Genomic DNA, 20,584 nt, shown 5'->3' on the forward strand with positions numbered 1-20,584 from the left:
AATAAATCTTTAACACATTGTTTACTCAAAAAAAAAAAAAAAAATTAGGGAATTCCCTGGCGGTCCAGTGGTTAAGACTCCCTGCTTCCACTGAAGAGGGCACGGGTTCAATCCCTGGTTGGGGAACTAAAATCCTGCATGCCACGTGGTGCGGCCAGAAAAAAAAATAAAAATAAAATAAAAATAACATAGAATTTTACCGTTGCTGCATGTTGAAGGATTTATTTGGACATCTGTTTGTATTTGATCAATTTTAATTTTCTGTTTTTTTCTGCAATAGGAGTATGTGTACTTCCTGATGTTCATTCAAGCGATAAAAGCCATATTCCTTTTTGCCCAGATAATACAAATCTCAAAATTGTTCATGAATGTCAGGAACCTTCTTCACCTATCCGTAGTGCATCTCCATCAGTAGAAGAAAACAAGATTATATTGGATGAACAAAGTACTAAAGAAGAAATTGGTTTAATGGAAGAAGTAAAGGAAAACTCTATATCATCCAGGTTTATTTTGCTTTATTAAACTATTATTTTTTTTGAGTTTTACAAAATAAATTAGTGTTCAATTAATAAATATATAAACCAACCATCAATTTGACCAATAGCTTTGAGTAACAAATAAATGTAAGGTGGGCAGTGCTGATTTTTCACCCTTTAAAGTAAGGTTTAGCAGATTTTGATTTTAGTTTAATGGTTTGCATATTAAAATTACCACAATGGGTGTTTTAAGCATTATTGAAACAGTTTTATGTAAATATAGTCCCAGTTTTACAGACATGGTCCAGATTCTTAAACAGAATCCTGAGAGAATTCTTACACAGTTGATTAATTTCTCTTTCTTCCCATCTCTTTCTAGGACAACTTCAGAAGTGACCAATAATTTGAGAATGAGAAGTAGATTTGCCAAGCCTAAGCCAAATCTTAAGAAAATTTTAGGGACCAGCAGGTTTGGTGCTCATCGGGAAGTTCCCAGTTTGTTTGTAACTAAAGAAGTGGAAATTCAAAGAGGTAAACTTTATTGTTCCCCTGAAAGTTACAAAATTACTTTGACCCAAGAAATTTCATTAGCATTTCAAATGGAATATTCAGTTGTTACAATTATTTTAACTATTAAAAAGTTAAAACATACAGAAAGTAGAATGAGCTATAAAATAAATACCCATAAACCCGCCAACTAGTTTCACTAATTATTACCCTTTCACTATATTTACTTGATCAAACTTTCTCTTCATATATATTTTTTTCTGTATGTGTTTATACATGAATACTCAAGCAAACATCTCTTAGGCATACATTGCATGTGGCAAAAAATAAGACAGTACCCAAAAGTCAAAAATTTTAAAACCTCCCTCTTCCTTGGTTCCCAGCCCCTAATCCCATTTCCAGTATCAGTTTTTATTGTAGACTTCTAAAAATGTTTTATACACATATGCATCTAAATAAGGGTGTGTGTATATACACACAAGCACCCATATATATACATACACACATACATATATATGTATACACATGTATATTCCTTTCAGCAAGAACAAAAATATATGTATACTATATCATATATACTATTCAGCACTTCTTAAAAATAACAATTTTATTGAGATAATTCACATACCATAGAATTCACCCATTTAAAGTGTACAAATCAGGATTTCCCTGGTGGTCCGGTGGTTAGGACTCCGCGCTTCCACTGCAGGGAAACGGGTTCGATCCCTGGTCAGGGAACTAAGATCCCATAAACTGTACTGAGTGGCCAAAAAAAAAGGAAAAAAAAAGTGTACAATTCAATGGTTAGTATATTCAACTTTTGAGTATTATAAATAATGCTGCTAAGAACAGTCATTATAAGTTTTTGTTTGGACATATATTTTTATTTCTCTTGAGTTTATACCTACAAGTAGAATTGTTGGGTCATGTGGTAATTCTGTGTTTAACCTTTTGAGGAACTGCCAAACTGTTACAAAAGTGGCTGCACCATTTTATATTTTCACCAACAATCGGTGAGGGTTTCAGTTTCTCTGCATCCTCCCAGACACTTGTTATTATTTGTCTCTTTGAGTATAGCTATCCTAGTGGGTGTGAAGTGCTATCTCATTGTGTGTGTGTGTGTGTGTGTGTGTGTGTGTGTTTTAATTGGGGTATAATTGCTTTACAATGTTGTGTTAGTTTTTGTTGTACAACGAAGTGAATCAGCTATATGTATACATATATCCCCTTCCTCTTGGACCTCCCTCCCACCCACCCACCCCCATCCCACCCATCTAGGTCACCACAGAGCACCGAGCTGAGCTCCCTGCACTATATAGCAGGTTCCCACTAGCTATCTGTTTTACACATGGTAGTGTATATATGTCAGTCCCAATCTCCCAATTCATCCTACTCCCCCTTGCCCCCCCGTCCATGTCCACACGTCCGTCCATTCTCTACATCTGTGTCTCCATTCCTGCCCTGCAAATAGGTTCATCAGTACCATTTTTCTAGATTCCATGTATATGCATTAAATTATACAATATTTTTCTCTTTCTGACTTACTTCACTCTGTATGACAGATTCTGGGTCCACCCACATCTCTACAAATGACCCAATTTCGTTCCTTTTTATGGCTGAGTAATATTCCACTGTATATATGTACCACATCTTCTTTATCCATGCATCTGTTCATGGGCATTTATGTTACTTCCATGCCCTGTCTATTGTAAATAGTGCTGCAATGAACATTGGGGTGCATGTGTCTTTTTGGATTATGGTTTTCTCAGGGTATATGTCCAGTAGTGGGATTGTTGGGTTGTACTGTAGTTCTATTTTTAGTTTTTTAGGGAACCTCCATACTGTTCTTCATAGTGGCTGTATCAATTTACATTCCCACCAACAGAGCAAGAGAGTTCCCTTTTCTCCACACCCTCTCCAGCATTTACTGTCTGTAGATTTTTTGATAATGGCCATTCTGACCGGTGTGAGGTGATACCCCATTGTAGTTTTGATCTGCATTTCTCTAATAATTAGTGATGTTGAGCATCTTTTTATGTGCCTCTTGGCCATTGTATGTCTTCTTTGGAGAAATGCCTATTTAGGTCTTCCGCCCATTTTTTGATTGGGTTGTTTGTTTTTTTTTGATACTGAGCTTTATGAGCTGTTAGTATATTTTGGAGATTAATCCCTTGTCAGTTGCTTCATTTGCAAATATTTTCTCCCTTTCAGAGGGTTGTCTTTCTGTCTCATTTATGGTTTCCTTTGCTGTGCAAAAGCCTTTAAGTTTAATTAGGTCCCATTTGTTTATTTTTGTTTTTATAGTCATTACTCTAGGAGGTGGGTCAAAAAAGATCTTGCTGTGATTTATGTCAAAGAGTGTTCTTCCTGTGTTTTCCTCTAAGAGTTTTATAGTGTCTGGTTTTACATTTAGGACTTTAATCCATTTTGAGTTTATTTTTGTGTATGGTGTTAGGGAGTATTCTAATTTCATTCTTTTACATGTATCTGTCCAGTTTTCCCAGCACCACTTATTGAGGAGACTGTCTTTTCTGCATTGTATAGTCTCGCCTACTTTGTCATAGATTAGGTAACCATAGGTGTGTTGGTTCATCTCTGGGCTTTCTATCCTGTACCATTGATCTATATTTCTGTTTTTGTGCCAGTACCATACTGTCTTGATTATTGTAGCTTTGTAGTATAGTCGGAAGTCAGGGAGCCTGTTTCTTCCAGCTCCGTTTTTCTTTTTCAAGATTGCTTTGACTATTCGGGGTCTTTTGTGTTACCATATAAATTGTAAAATGTTTTGTTCTAATTCTCTGAAAAATGCCATTGGTAATTTGCTAGGGATTGCATTGAATCTGTAGATTGCTTTGGGTAGTATAGTTATTTTGACAATATTTATTCTTCCAATCCAAGAACATGGTATATCTCTCTGTTTGTGTCATTTTTGATTTCTTTCATCAGTGTCTTAATAGTTTTCTGAGTACAGGTCTTTACCTCCTTAGGTAGGCTTATTCCTAGGTATTTTATTCTTTTCGTTGCAGTGGTAAATGGGATTGTTTCCTTAATTTCTCTTTCTGATCTTTTGTTGTTAGTGTATAGGAATGCAAGAGATTTCTGTGCATTAATTTTGTATCCTGCAGCTTTACCACATTCATTGATTAGCTCTAGTAGTTTTCTGGTGGCATCTTTAGGATGCTCTATGTATAGTATCATGTCATCTGCAAACAGTGACAGTTTTACTTCTTCTTTTCCAATTTGGATTCCTTCTCTTTCTTTTTCTTCTCTGATTGCCATGGCTAGGACTTCCAAAACTATGTTGAATAGTAGTGGTGAGAGTGGACATCCTTGTCTTGTTCCTGATCTTAGAGGAAATGCTTTCAGTTTTTCATTGAGAATGATGTTTGCTGTGGGTTTTCATATATGGCCTTTATTATGTTGAGGTAGGTTCCCTCTATGCCCACTTTCTGGAGAGTTTTTATCATAAATGGGTGTTGAATTTTGTCAAAAGCTTTTTCTGTATCTCATGAGATGATCATATGGTTTTTATTCTTCAGTTTGTTAATATGGTGTATCACATTGATTTATTTGCATATATTGAAGAATCCTTGCATCCCTGGGATAAATCCCACCTGATCATGGTGGATGATCCTTTTAATGTGTTGTTGGATTCTGTCTGCTAGTATTTTGTTGAGGATTTTTGCGTCTATGTTCATCAGTGATACTGGCCTGTAATTTTCTTTTTTTGTGATATCTTTGTCTGGTTTTAGTATCAGGGTGATGGTGGCTTTGTAGAATGAGCTTGGGAGTGTTCCTTCCTCTGCAATTTTTTGGAAGAGTTTGAGAAGGATGGGTGTTAGCTCTTCTCCAAATGTTTGATAGAATTTGCCTGTGAAACCATGTGGTCCTGGACTTTTGTTTGTTGGAAGATTTTTAATTGAAGTTTCAATTTCATTACTTGTGATTGGGCTATTTATATTTTCTGTTTCTTCCTGGTTCAGTCTTGGAAGGTTGTACCTTTCTAAGAATTTGTCCATTTCTTCCAAGTTGTCCATTTTATTGGCATATAGTTGTTTGTAGTAGTCTCTTATGATCCTTTGTATTTCTGCCGTGTCTCATTGTGGTTTTGATTTGCATTTCCCTGTTCACTAATGATGTTAAGTATCTTTTTATGTGCTTATTTGCATATCTTCTTTAGAGAAATGACTCTCAAGATCTATGCTCATTTTATTTTATTTTTTAAGATTTTTTTTTTTTGATGTGGATCATTTTTAAAGTCTTTATTGAGGGCTTTCCTGGTGGCGCAGTGGTTGAGAGTCCGCCTGCCGATGCAGGGGACCCGGGTTCGCCCCGGTCCGGGAGGATCCCGCATGCCACGGAGCGGCTGGGCCCGTGAGCCATGGCCGCTGAGCCTGCGTGTCCAGAGCCTGTGCTCCGCAACGGGAGAGGCCACAACAGTGAGAGGCCTGCATACCGCAAAAAAAAAAAAAAAAAAAAAAAGTCTTTATTGAATTTGTTACAGTATTGCTTCTGTTTTGGTTTTTTTTTTTTTTTGGCTGTGAGGCATGTGGGATCTTAGCTCCCCGACCAGGGATCAAACCCGCACTCCCTGTGTTAGAAGGCGGAGTCTTAACCACTGAACCGCAAGGGAAGTCCCTATGCTCATTTTAGAATTGAGTTATTTGTCTTTTTATTATTGAGTTCTTTATATGTTAGTGCTGTTTTTAAAGATTACTATATTGAAAAAAAATCTTTCCATATGATTGCATAGTGCTCTTCATTTTTTCAATAGCCTCACTATATTTTCCATGTCCCCTCCCTGCCAAGGTCCCAAGGGTACTAGTGGGAGCAGGAAAAGCAGTGTAAGTGGTAGGCTGCCTAGATTATATTCAACCCCATATGTAGAAGATCTGGATGGTTAGCATCGTCTTTTCCCAGTTTTGGGGTTCTTGATCTCTGGGATTTTCTTTTAGCCAACAATTCCTGTGGTTCAATTAGTTAATTCATTACTTTGGCTTGATCGGTACCCGGAAAGTCTCTCAGTGTGCAGACCCCAGTTACCTCTTTTATACAGACGTCATTTTCTTCCGCTTTTTGACATTATTCATTACAGAACAGCTCCCTCCCCAACACTTCCCCCAAGGTGGAACCAGCCAGGCCTCATGTGTACCCACCTCTAAACCTCTTCTGTATATGGGTTTCTGATTATACTGCTATTACAGTGAAGTAGAGATACAATAGCTGTGGCTGCCAGGAGTGAAATATGTGCAGTGCAGACTCGTTAATTATCTCATTTATGTTAAAAAGTGTAATTGACCCAGACCACCTTTTTGCCATGTGAATAAGCTTGCTTTTTGGATTAAGGGAAGTTTGGAAGAGCCACTATGTAGTGATCTTTGAAAACAGAATATGTTTCTAATATGGAGATTTTGACTTTACTATTTTGGGCTATATTTTAAATGTATTTTTTATTTAAGAAACTGAGAAAAATGCTTCTAAAGGGAGAGAATTAGAAGATAAAAACCTTGAATCAGTTACAACAGCAGAGAGTAAGGAGCAGAGCAAATTGGCATCTGTACACGGTATTGAAGAAACCAGTATTTCACAAGAAGCACGCCTAACTGGAAGGTAAAAGAGCAAAGATATTCTGGGATTTGATTTATATTCTTTGTCAACTATAGGCATAAGCAGTAGCTGTAAGAATTTGTTCGGTTGCATTAAATCTATCTTAAAAGTTTGAAAACCATTAAATTAGATGAACTTTGACATACCTAGCTCTAAACATAGTTCTGTGGTTGTCTCCTTGATTTCAGATGCATACTAATCTGTTTTTCAGAGATGAAGATGAAGAAGGGAGGTCTGCAGAGGTTCAGCTGTCTTCAGTTGCTCCTGTCGTTTCCTCTGAGTCAAGGCCCCACACACTTGATTTGGGTGTGGGTCTTGGTGAGAGTTCTGTCGAAGAGCCCCTGGGAAAGGACTCTAACGGAGACAGTGTGCTTATACTTCATGTGCCAGAGGTAAAAGAATGTAAAATATAACGGGGTGGCCAGCTGTTCATTCCTTATTTAAAACGTTAAGTTCTAATTTACACACAATAAACTTTATCCTTTTTAGTGTTCAGTTCTACAGATTTTCATAAACATTTATAATCATATAACCAATACATGAACAATTCCATCACTCCCCAACTTTTCCAGGGTCCTTTTTAGTTACTCCTTCTCTCCACCCCCCACCCCTGACAACCATTGATCTTTTTTCTTTCCCTATAATTTTGCCTTTGCAAGAATGTATTGAATATGTTTTTATTCTCTGGAACATAGAGATAAAATAACCAATACCTAGCTTTGCTGTAAAAGCTTTGAAAAAGGAAGTGTTTTGTACAGAGAGAACTCTTGCTTCTTAGCCCCTGGATCTGAGAAGTTCATTCTCAGAGCAAGTGTTTATTGAGATGTTGTGTGTGCAATACTATGTGAGATACTTGGAACACAACCTTGTGAGGAACAGGTGAGTAAATGAATGGTTAAACTCAGTCTGATAGGTGTTATGAAAGAGAGTTGTGTGAGACTCAGTTGGAGTGGCCCTCAACCCACTCCAGCGAAACTAATCTGGTGGGGGCAGTGGGCGGAGCCCAGGCATTAGCTTTTTTTTTTTTTTTTTTTTTTAAAGTTCCCCAGCTTATTCTAATGTGCATCCAGCACTGAGCAAATCCTTGATCTGGAAGAACAAGTATGAATTAGCCAGTTACCGGGAGAGGAACATGTACAAAGAACAAGTGTGAAACAGTATGACATGCTCAGGGACTGTATAAGTAGCTATGAGTGGAATATAAATGAAGAAAGTGCTTAGAGATGAAGTTAGGTAACCTGGGGACAGATCATAAAATGAATTTTTATGGCGTGCTAAGGAGTTTGGGTTACATCCAAAGTTATGGGATTTTCCCCTACCACCCAACTTTTTAATTTTGACTTTTTATTTTGAAATAATTTCAAATTTAGAGAAAAGTTGCAAGAATCTTACATAGAAATCTGTTAACATTTTGCCTCATTTGCGTGCATACCTAGCTCTAAACATTATTTTCTCTCTGTGTTGCTCTCCATCTTGGTAGGTACTTTAAAACAACTAAACCATCTGAAAGTAAGTTGTAGACATGAGTCTTCACCCACAAATACTCCAGCTTGTATCTAAGACCAAGGACGTTCTCTTACAGAAAAATGACAATACTATTACCACACTCAGTATTACCATACTACCTAGCATTGATTTAATAATAATGTGTAATATACAGTTGCAATCAAACCTCTTACAGTGCATTTAACTGTCATTTCTTCTTACTTTTTTAATCTTGAGTAGTCCTCTTGCCCTTTTTCCTCTTTTCTGTACTTGACATTTTAGAAGAGTCCAAGTTAGTCTATAATCTGGATTTCTTTTACTGCTTCCTCCTTATTAGATTCAGGTTAAATGTTTTTTTGCAAGAGTACTACATAGGTGATGTTTTGCTCTTCTTTTGCATCATATCAGGGGACACATAATGTTGGTTTGTCCCATTATTGGTGTTGCTGACTGATCACTTGGGTAGAATGGTACCTACCAGTTTTCTCCATTATAATTGCATCTTTTCCACTTAGTAAGTAATTTAGTATGCATTGATGATTCTTGCCTGAGTCAATTACTGACATTGTTGGTTGCAAAGTGAAAGTTTTAAGATCTTAAGTAGTAGAGAATTACAATTGGAATTGCATTTTAGAGAAAACAATGTTTACAGTTTTGTGGAAAACAGATTGGAGGGAGCCATGCTGGGGGCAAGGAGACCAGTTTGCTTCCATATACATGTCACCTACTAATGGTACAGTGGCTGCTGTGATGGGGATAGAGAGAAGGTTGAAGTGTTTGGATCTCCCTTTTCTGTTACTTCAAAAATCATTTCATAGCCTACACGTATTTAACAATTTAGTCATAATTCCCTTGTGTATATATATGTGTTTATTTAAAGGAATCAAAATTCTATTGGTACAACTAAAAGTTTCAAAACACTTGAAAAATTCTGTATATAGGTTAGATAAGTTGTTGACTTTTGAAACAATAACTGTTCACAGTATCACATTGTCAGGAAAACTTTTTAAAACTGAGATTTGGTCAACCTCACTCTTTCATTTTATTTTTTTTATGGCAGTGTAGTATTCCAGAAGTCCAACAAGAGAATATAAACAATCCTCAAGACCTAACAGGTATGATAATCTGCTTCAGTAGAGTCTTAGAACCTAATATTATGTTTTTTATTGCCCATTTGACTATGGAAAAACAAAGCAGTTTTTGTTGGTCTATGATGGCCTTATATTTAAAAAAACAAAAAAACTTGAAGTATTTTGTATATAAGTTTTGTTATTCAGAATTATAAATCTTAAAAAAAAAAGGAATTATAAATCTTCTCCATAGTGAATCATCTTTATCCTTTACAAAATTTTTATTTATTTGTTTCTTGTGGGGTATAATTTAGTTTTTTATTCTTCGGGATAAGTTGTCATGAGACTTTTTAGAAGTGAAATAAATTAATGATTTTCTGTCATTTCATGGTTCAGCTTTTCATTACTAACTTTTAAACTTTGATAATGAATCTAGTTGATAATGTACATCAAGAAGGTGAGGATGAACAAGCATTCATTTTAACTCTGGTGGAAATCCCAACCAATGCAGTAGAAGAATTTGCTGATACCACTATGCAGTTAATGCCAAACCCTTTACTGCCAGCCCCCATATTGGTCAAATCAGTGAATACAGAAGAAAGGGGGGACATGAGGTAATGAATCAACTAAACTGTTTTTGCTACGGGGAAGGGGTGCTTTATGAATTGAATAATGTTGATTGAACAAGCCATTCACCAACATTATTTGTAATTGTCATGGAGATCTTATTTAGTAATTATGTGGTAAATTAGAGAAGAAATTACTGATTTTATATCTGATAAAGATGCCATTTAAATGTATAATATAATACTTTTGTATGAAACTTTTGGTATTTTAAGTATTTTGAAAGCTAAAAAAATTTAGCAATCTGAATCATAAAATAGCATCTGTTAAAGGTTACTTTGTATACATTTATATATTTTTAAAATTCTGAAATAAATATACATTCACAGAAAGTTGCAAAAATAGTACAAAGGATACATTTAAAAATATTTTTGATATTTATTTTAATTCTTTGCTGTAGAATTCTTAAGTTGTATTTTAATAGTCATTGGTTAAGATGCTTTATTGTCTATCAAGTAACATTAGAAATTGAAGCCTTTTATATTAGGAAGAGACATTTTAGACTAAAATTTAGCTTTACTGACAAAGAAAACATTATTTTTATGCCTCAGATTTAATTCAATATTATGAAACTTAAGTTGTGAGTTTTTAAGTATGAATGGAGCTCAAAACTAACATTTTTGTGGCCATGGCCATGTATATATTAGTTACTTTGAAGTTTTTTGGCAGTTTTCATTGGAATAGCTCAGGCTTTAACCTCATAAAATAACTAATTTAATGTGTGTGTATTTTCTATGCAGTATCAGTTTTCCAGTAACTTCAGCTGCTCAGGATGACATGTGTTTATCTAATTCTGGAAGAGATGATTCCGAAAAGCCTCCTGCTAATTTGGATCTTGTATCTAGGAAGAGATTTCATTGTAGGCTTGACGAAAGTGACCATGTTCCTCCTGCCAAAAAAAGTTCACTCACTTTAAGAGATGATTGTCAAAAATATACCTCTGAGGTAAGATGGAATCATTAAGCAAGTAAGACGGCCATATTGCAACGGATCTATTTTTCTTTTTCCTTTAGACTCTTTATATAAAGATAGCTCTAGGGGCTTCCCTGGTGGCGTAGTGGTTGAGAGTCCATCTGCCGATGCAGGGGACACGGGTTCGTGCCCCGGTCTGGGAAGATCCCACATGCCGCGGAGCAGCTGGGCCCGTGAGCCATGGCCGCTGAGCCTGCGCGTCCGGAGCCTGTGCTCCGCAACGGGAGAGGCCACAACAGTGAGAGGCCCGTGTACCGCAAAAAAAAAAAAAAAAAAAGATAGCTCTAATACGTTTTACCATAAATAATCCAGATAAAACCAGTTTTGGATTTTTACTTTCAACCAGTTTTAGGTGAAAATTGATGGATATTAATCAGAAAACCCATTCCCAGCTCAGTGTCATTGGCTAAAAATTAAGCTGAAAGCATCATACAGATGTGGATCTTGGCTGTACCACTTAACAGCTGTGGGATCTTAGGCAAGATTCTTCACTTCTCTGAATGAGTTCCCTGCTGTGTAAAATGGTAATAGTGATATCATCACTACCATTATCATAATGCTTAGTTTCCCGTTGCTCTTAGGAATAAAACCAGAACCTCTAAGGCACTGTTTTTGTTTGGCTGTTTTCTGTGTCTAATCTCATCTTGTGCTGGTCTCTGCCCCGCTAGCCATATTGACCATCTTTCAGTTTCTCAAATGGACCGAATTCCTCATGTCCCAGGCTTTTCTTTTGCTGTCTCTTCATTTATGAAACATTCCCTTGCAAAACACATACTTCTTTAGCTCATTCATCACTACCTCAGGGACGCCTGACAATACAGTGCAGATTCAGTTACCAGCCACTGTGTTGTAAGTTTCTTAAGCACCCTCTTGTTTTTGTTTCTGGTAATCATCATAAGTTACTACACTATAGAACAACACTATGGAAAAATTAGAATCTATATTCTCAAAGGGACAGTTGAAGACCAATAGTCCTTAGATGATAGTAGACAACAGAGGCGGTGTATTCTGCCATATCTGATAGGTTAAAAAGTGGTATCCTGGAATAGTTTTTAATTTCTCTTATTATGAGTAAGGTTGAACATCTTTTCATATGCTTAAGAACCAGTTGTATTTCCTTTGACGTGACTCTATACTCTTTACCCATTTTTCAGTTGGGTTTGTTGATCTTTGTCTTGTAGATTTGGAGGAACTCTCTGTTTTGTATGTCTGTGATATGAGTTGCAAATTTTTTTTTCTCGGATTGTTGTCTTTTAATTCTACTTTTTGTGATTTTCTCATACAGACTTTTTTTGCTAAACTTTTTAATGTGAAAGTTTTCAAACATTTAAAAAGGTAGACTGGCACGTATAATGTATCCCTATGTATCAGTCATCCTGTTTCAAAATTTTGTCAGCATTCCGTGCAGACACTGTTTCATTTTATTTTAAAAGTATATTTAATGACATGGAAAAAAGATCAGAGTACATCATTATATGCAAAACTAGGTCACCAGTTTAAAATAGACCATTTAAAAAATGATAGATATACATTGGTGTGACTGAATATATAAGAAAAGTATGTATAGTGTCTCTTGGGCCTGTTTGTGGCTTTTATTTTCTAAACTGTTTTCAGCATTTTAACGATAAAAAATTGCTTATAAATAGCCGAAGTTATAATTTTAAATTCTAGAATGTATATACACTGTACTCAGATAGACATGCAAATACTTTTTTTCTGTAATCAGATATATCAGTCTTTTGGGGAATTCCCTGGCATTCCAGTGGTTAGGACTCGGGTGCTCTCACTGCTGGGACCTGGGTTCGATCCCTGGTAGGGGAACTAAGATCTCGCAAGCCGTGCAGCATGGCCAAAAAAGAAAATTTTTTTTTATTAGCCTTTTTTTTAAAATTAATTTATTTTTGGCTGCGTTGGGTCTTCATTGCTGCACGCGGGCTTTTTCTAGTTGCAGTGAGCGGGGGCAACTCCTCCTTGTGGCGCACGGGCCTCTCATTGCGGTGGCCTCTCCTGCTGCGGAGCACGGGCTCTAGGCACACGGGCTTCAGCAGTTGTGGCACGTGGGCTCAGTAGTTGTGGCGCACAGGCTTAGTTGCTCCGCGGCATGTGGGATCTTCCTGGACCAGGGCTCGAACCCGTGTCCCCTGCATTGGCAGGCGGATTCTTAACCACTGCGCCACCAGGGAAGTCCCTATTAGTCTTTTTATGTATAGCTTATGGAGTGTGTTATACATTGAAGGTCTACCTTGAATTTAATATAAATTCTTTTAATTAATATTATTGATTTGTATAGAATTTATTTTGGTTTTAAGAACAGTGGAACCAACTTAATTTTCACCAGATGCCTATTCGTTTGTCCCAGCACCATTTATTGAATAATTCATCTTTTGTCCGCTGATTTAAAATTCTACTTTTGGGGACTTCCCTGGTGGTCCAGTGGTTAAGGCTCAGAGCTTCCACCACAGGGGGCAAGGGCTCAATCCCTGGTCAGGGAACTAAGATCCTGCATGCTGCACGGTGTGGCCAAAAAATAAAATAAAGGTGTATTTTTAAAAAAATAAAATGAAATTCCACTTTTGTCAGATATTAAATTCCCATACATATTTGGGCATATTCCTGAACTTTCCTTTCTTCTTCATTGATTTACCTATTTGTTCTGGGGCCAGTATCACACTGTTTTAATTATTGTAGCTTTTAAGTGCTTTACTATCTTAAAAAGGGATAGTCTGGGGGTTTCCCTGGTGGCGCAGTGGTTAAGAATCCGCCTGCCAATGCAGGGGACACGGGTTCAAGCCCTGGTCCAGGAAGATCCCACATGCCGCGGAGCAACTGAGCCTGTGCACCACAACTACTGAGCCTGTGTTCTAGAGCCCGCGAGCCACAACTACTGAAGCCCTCATGCCTAGAGCCCGTGCTCTGCAAGAAGAGTAGCCCCCACTCTCCACAAATAGAGAAAGCCCGCGCACAGCAACGAAGACCCAACGCATCCAAAAGTAAATTAATTAAAAAAAAAAAAGGGATAGTCTGTCCCTCTCCCCAACCCCCAATACAATTTTCTTCTTTTTCCAAGTTTTTCCTAGTCACTTACGTTTTTTCTTGGCTGTGTTGGGTCTTCGTTGCTGTGCGCAGACTTTCTCTAGTTGCATCGAGCGGGGGCTACTCTTCATTGTGGTGCACGGGCTTCTCATTACAGTGGCTTCTCTTGTTGCGGAGCACGGGCTCTAGGCGCGCAGGCTTCAGTAACTGTGGCTCGCAGGCTCTAGAGCGCAGGCTCAGTAGTTGTGGCACATGGGCTTAGTTGCTCAGCAGCATGTGGGATCTTCCTGGACCAGGGCTAGAACCTGTGTCCCCTGCATTGGCAGGCGGATTCTTAACCACTGTGCCACCAGAGAAGTCTGCTTATGTGTTTTAAAGTTTATATTAATTTCAGAATTAGCTTATTCAGAGCTTAAAAAAAAAACCCTATTGGTACTTGTGTTAGGATCATACTAAGTTGACAGATGAACATAGAGAAAATTGACATCATAAATGCGATGTTGAATCTTCCTGTCCAGAAACACAGTGTGTCTTTCCAATTGTTTAAGACTTCTTTTGTGTCTGTCTCTCAGGGGTATTTTAAGTTCTTCTTCATATAAATCTGGTACATTTCTTATTGGATTATATCTAAGAATTTTATCTTTTTTGTTGCTATTATCATTGAGTTCTTTTTAATCTAGAGAGCTTTACTGAATTACCCTCATTGTGTGTAGTAATTTTTCAGTTGGTTCTCTTGAGTTTTCTTAGTAAACAGTCATATCATCTGCAAATATAATTTTAATTATTCTCTTCTACTTTTTACACCTTTAATTTCTTTCTTTTCTAATTATATTGGGTAATATAACTTTAAAAAAATCAGAGAATAGTCCTGATAGTGGACAACTTTTTCTTATTCCTGACTTTAATGGGAATACTTCCAGTGTTTATGAAGTGGGATGCTGCCTTTCGGATTGCAATAGTTGTATTTTACGGTGTTAAGAAAATGCCTGTCCAATTTTACGGGTTTTTTTTAAGAATGATATTATTGGACACTTTTCCTGCAAATAGAGAGATGATATTATTTTTCTCCTCAAATCTGTTGATTTTTATTAATATGTTTTATAATATTAAATCATCTTTGTATTCCTGAAACAAACTTTTTTTTTTTTTCCTTTGGCTGTGCCTCCAAGCTTGTGGGTCTTAGTTCCCTGACCAGGGATTGAACCCGCACCCTCAACAGTGAAAGCGTGGAGTCCTAACCACTGGACCGCCAGGGAGTTCCCAAACAAACTCTATTTGATTGTGATGTTTTAGTCTTTCGATGTGCTGCTAAATTATGCTTGTCATATTTCATTTGATATTTTTGCACTGATTTGAGACTGGTTAGTTGGTATCAATATGATGCTTGATTTATAAAAGGCATTTGGAAGCTTTCCCTCTTCTGCTATGCTGTGGAATAATTTAAATAATAGTTGCAGTGTCTTTTTCATAAATGTTTGGTAGAATTCCCTAGCTTTCTGGAAAACACAGGTTTTCTTTACTTAAAAAAGAAAGAAGGAAATAAAATTAAGAAGGAAAGAAGGAAATAAAATTAATTTTATTTGACAAATAGATTTCTAATTTTTTTTTGTAAATTTTCTTAAAACAGGTGTGTTCAAAGGAATTAATAAATGTTTTGGAGAAAACAGGTGAGTAAAATAAATTTTAATGTGGTTGCATTTTGCTAAGTACCCCTGATTATTTTTGATGTATCTTGTTTAAATTTGGGATTGAAGCAGAGTCTTGCTCATTTTTCTCTAAGAATCACGCCTTTATTATTAGAGGTTTTTCTTCCCTTCTGAGATCTTAGATTTGGCACTTTGGTGGCCATGAAAAGCTACTTTCATCCTGTATTTAATAGAAAATCATATAGCTCCAGGATTTCCTGTAAAAGCTCAACAACTACATTTAAGGAATTAGAAAGCTGGGTATTAAGGAGTTTTTATAGGTCCTTAGCTTTATCCTTTTTTGTTTTTAATTAATTTTTGTTGGAGTATAGTTGATTTACAATGTTGTGTTAGTTTCTGCTGTACGGCAAAGTGAATCAGTTATATATATGTATAACTGATACATATGTATATGTATAACTCCACTCTTTTTAAGATTTTATTCCCATATAGGTCATTACAGAGTATTGAGTAGAGCTCCCTGTGCTATGCAGTAGGTTCTTATTAGTTATCTATTTTATATATAGTAGTGTGTATATGTCAATCCCAATCTCCCAATTTATCCCTCTCCCTAACCCCCGCCCTTTCCCCCTTGGTAACCATAAGTTTGTTTTCTATATCTGTGACTCTATTTCTGTTTTGTAAATAGGTTCATTTGCACCATTTTTTTAGATTCCACATATAAACGATATCATGTGATATTTGTTTTTCTTTGTCTGACTTAACTTCACTCAGTATGACAATCTCTAGGTCCATCCATGTTGCTGCAAACGCCGTTTTTCGTTCTTTCTTATGGCTGAGTAATATTTCATTGTATATATGTACCACATCTTCTTTATCCATTCCTCCGTTGATGGATATTGAGGTTGCTTCCGTGTCACGGCTACTGTAAATAGTGCTGCAATGAACATTGGGGTACATGTATCTTTTCGAATTATTGTTTTCTCCAGTTAGGTGCCCAGGAGTGGTATTGCTGGATCATATGGTAGCTCTGTTTTTAGTTTTTTTTAAGGAACCTCCATACTGTTCTCCATAGTGGCTGTGTCAATTTATATTCCCACCAACAGTGCAGGAGGGTTCCCTTTTCTCCACACCCTCTCCAGCTTTTATTGACTGTAGATTTTGTGATGATGGCCATTCTGACCTTAGCTTTACCCTTAATTAGAAAGTGATCACTTTTTCATTTTGCTAGTTCAAGAAATATTTATGGAGAAAGCTTTTCTAAGTCAAAATATATTGATACGACTATTTTACATCTGAAGGTAGAAGCTGTTACCATAGCTTTTACCCATTATAATATTCCTAATAGTCCACTAATTTTTAATTTAGCTTACTCTTACTAGGGTAGATTCATGATAGAATATCATGGGTTTTCTTCTTCAAATATTGCAATTTAATTGGATGTATTAATTTCCATATGTGTGCTTACCATTTATTTTCTTTTTTGAAGGAGAGTCTTACAAGGGACGAGGTATCTTCCCTACCTCAGGAAACACACATACAATTCCAGAACCTCAGAAAGAGCAACTTGAACCAACTTTTCAGAGTATCAGATCTAAACCTCTTGATAAAATAACAGATACACAAGAAAAGAATACATCTCAGTTACCTCAGGATGAGATAGGGGTGTCTGATAAGGAAAAAAGAACTTGTGCTGCTTCTAAGTCTGAACAAATGGATAGCATCACATCGTCTTCAAAAACCCCACTATCCAGGTATCATGAGAAAATCTTTAATAAATGTTTCTCTCTCTCCATTTTTCTCTCTCAGTATATAAATATAACCTATATGGAATAGGTGTAACATGTACAACGACTAAGTCCAGTACTAAGGATGGTGTTTTATAATCATACCCCTCTGTCAGAAATGTAAAGGGATGGGGTGTCACCAAAGGAAATACAGTAAGGTCAGACACTTTTGGAGGACATTGCATATGACTAGAGCTTAACTTTAAGTGCTGAAACTTTGATTTTAGATAGAAAATCTTTAGAATTTAGTATTGCACACTTTCTTTTCCAGATTGTTCATGGTTATTATTTTAATAATTATTTATTCTACCATACAGTAGCTGCCAGTGCAGACGTAGATGGTCTGAGACATAGGGCTAACATCAGAAGTAGCTCTGGAGGTTGTTTTATTGAAGTCCCAAATACTGTGTGCGTTTTTATCTCTTGTGGCATACCAGAGAGGTAAACCCTGGCTTTCTCCCTATAACACTAAGTGTGGAACTTAAGCCCAAAGCCAGCCTCTCCCACATTATTTCCTCATACTCTAGAAGTGAGTCTTCTGGGTTATGGATAACTATTGGCTTGTTGGCAGCATTCAAATCATTAACGTGGAGTTGGTGAGTTGGAGAGGGAGGACATGTACTAGTCTCCACTAAAGGAAAGTGGGGGGAAATGACATGTATAACTTGAAAAGGCATATTTAACGAACCTGTGTTTTTGTTATATAAACTACATCTTTTCTGGCATAGAGATGTGCTGAAAATAGAATGAGGGTAGCATCATGGGGGTTTGGGTTAAAATAGTTGAGAAGCAGTATTCTAGAACAAGGGTCAGCAAATTTTGGGGGCAAAAGATCATGTAGTATATATTTTAGGCTTTGTGGGCCATATATCTCTGTTGCAACTACTCAGCTACTCAACAGATATGTAATCACATCTTTTTACATATATGGTTACATATTACATATGTGGTATGTATATATATAATATACCACATATGTAATATGTAACCATATGTGTAAACAGATGAGCATGCTGTGTTCTAGTAAACTTATTTATAGAATCAGGTGGTGGACTTCACTTGGCCTGTGGATCATAGCTTGCTGACCCCTGCTCTAGAGCCCTTCTACTCAAAGTGTGGTCCTGGCACCAGCAGCAGGGACATCATTTGAGAACTCAGTAGAAATACAGGACTTAGGCCCCACTTCCCCACCAACTCAGTCAGAATCTTCATTTTGATAAGATCCCCACGTGATTTGTGTGCCTTTCAGGCTTGAGAAGTATTGCTCTAGAGTAAGCTTTGACCTTTGTCACAAATATACGTCATGGCAGAGTGATATCAGTACTTAGTATATCAGTATTTAGTAGGTGTGCCACTCCTGTGGTATCATACCTGCCATTTTAGCATTCATGGAAAGAAGTTGGCATTAAGAATGTGTCTTCCTGGGACTTCCCTGGTGGCCCAGTGGTTAAGACTGTGTGCTTCCAACGCAGGGGGCATGGGTTTGATCCCTGGTCGGGGAACTAAGATCCCACATGCTGGGCGGCGTGGCCAAAAAAAAAAAAAAAAGTTTATACAGATATAGATGTCCTATAGAACTTGGCACATTCCTGCTTTCAGCTTCTTTGCTGCAATATCCTGCCTATGAAAAATTTAGTGAATAAATATTAAAAAAAAAAAAAAGAATGTGTCTTCCTGGATATTGTTGAATATCTTTACATTTGCATTTCTAGACCTGGCAGAAGACCCCTGGGATTTTTGTCTTTAATATGTTCAAAGAATAGTTTGGAGTCTGATGAACCTACTCAGGTTCGTAGCAAGAAACGCCTGAAACCTCTTATACCTGTATCAAGACAGAATCTGAAAAGATCTAATCCGCTCAATACAAGCCAGAAAAAAACTCAAGAGTCCTCTGATCTTCCATCTCCAAGTGTTGTTGTTAATACTCAACCTAAAAATATTGATAGTTCAGCAACTCAGGTATGTGATAACTACTCTTTGTTTGTTTATTTGTGTAGAATGGGTTGGATATCAGACTCAACTTGGAAAAACATGGCAATTGTATTTTCATCTGAATATCAGAAATTATTGCAGAGCAACTCCACTCCATCTCCTCCCTATCCTACCCCACTGTACTGGAAGAAGATAAGGTGTTGAATTAGAAAGTTACAGCTAGTTTAATATAGAGCCCTTGAACTAACCATAAATGGACACTTAATTGCCATTCCTTTACTGCAGAGACCCTTCTGACCTGTGGAAGCAAAACAAAGCAGTGCTTGCATTTTATTTCCTTTGGGACAAATGTCATGACACCTACAAAAATTCAAGGAACAGTAAAATTAGAATTCGTTTGCATGTTTCATTTCTGTGCACTCTGAAGCTGTAATAGCAGGTACTGGGGCAGAAAATTTTGTGAACTTGTATCAAAGACTTTGGAAGAACATTGGGGTGACTTCAGATCTCAACAAGGAAAAGGCTGGTGACCATCTATTGGATAGCATGAGCCTCAAAGGAAGGAGTCCTTTTGTAAAGAACATTTTTAACGTTTTAAAAATATTTTAAATTATTTCCTACAACTATATTCTGAGACCAGGATTTTATGAGTCTTTATTATTATTTGCCAAATTACTTTGGAGAATAGTTGTAATTACCAGCAGTGTAACAGTGCGGTTTAATCACATTCTTGCCAGTCTGAGATATTACTCTTTAAAATACATTTGTTTTTCTTATTTAATATAATGGTGGTGGGGTGTTGGAAATGTCATTTCATTTTTAAAATTTGCATTTCTTCAGTTATTGGTGAGTTGTGTTCTTTCCCATATATTTACTAGATTTTCTGATTTTTTTTCTTTTTTTCTTTTTTGTTCGCATCTTCTGCTGATTTATAGGTTTGGGGATCTTAGTGGTTTTCTTACCAATTTGTATGAGATCCTTACGTATGTAAATAAGCCACGTACCTTTTAGCTCTTTACTGCAAGTATTTTTTCCAAGTTTATTTACTTTTTTAAATTTGGGGGAATTTTTGTTATACATAACTTTTAAATGTTTAGTCAAATCCATTACTTGTTTCTTTGCAATTTGTTAAATTGCTTTTATGATGAAAAGTTTTTCTCCAGAGGTATAAAATTTTAAAACTTTAACTCTGTTCATGGTTATTGACTTTGGTATGTAGTGTGAGGGAAGAATTTAAACTAAATGTTACCCTCAAATTGCTTCTTCAGTTTTTTGAGTAAGCAATATATTCCACATGTCTTAAAATTCATAACCTACAAAAGAGAGTTTATAGGAAAAAGTTTCCCACATCTGTCCCTTAGCTTCCTAGTTCCTCCTTTCCACAGGTATATGGTATTATCAGATTTTGGTTTACTTTTCCAGAGACATTTTAATATACACAAATA

At 36.6% G+C, this 20,584-nt stretch overlaps 1 protein-coding gene across 2 annotated transcripts in view; it reads left to right on the forward strand.

The window, feature by feature from the left end:
* BDP1 (BDP1 general transcription factor IIIB subunit) overlaps positions 1-20,584 on the forward strand; it is an 88,108-nt gene that overhangs the window by 62,615 nt on the left and 4,909 nt on the right. Inside the window, exons 29-38 of one of the 2 annotated variants that reach the window (XM_082650246.1) lie at positions 281-503; positions 856-1,007; positions 6,443-6,593; positions 6,802-6,982; positions 9,136-9,190; positions 9,582-9,759; positions 10,510-10,714; positions 15,402-15,441; positions 16,910-17,174; positions 18,920-19,166. In XM_082650246.1, the coding sequence (XP_082506372.1) occupies positions 281-503; positions 856-1,007; positions 6,443-6,593; positions 6,802-6,982; positions 9,136-9,190; positions 9,582-9,759; positions 10,510-10,714; positions 15,402-15,441; positions 16,910-17,174; positions 18,920-19,166 (1,697 nt within the window). The remainder of the gene's footprint in view (positions 1-280; positions 504-855; positions 1,008-6,442; positions 6,594-6,801; positions 6,983-9,135; positions 9,191-9,581; positions 9,760-10,509; positions 10,715-15,401; positions 15,442-16,909; positions 17,175-18,919; positions 19,167-20,584) is intronic. The other variant, XM_082650247.1, reaches the window with a different exon arrangement.

Source organism: Grampus griseus (assembly GCF_964374135.1).
Source record: "Grampus griseus genome assembly, chromosome: 3".
NCBI classification, from domain to species: domain Eukaryota; kingdom Metazoa; phylum Chordata; class Mammalia; order Artiodactyla; family Delphinidae; genus Grampus; species Grampus griseus.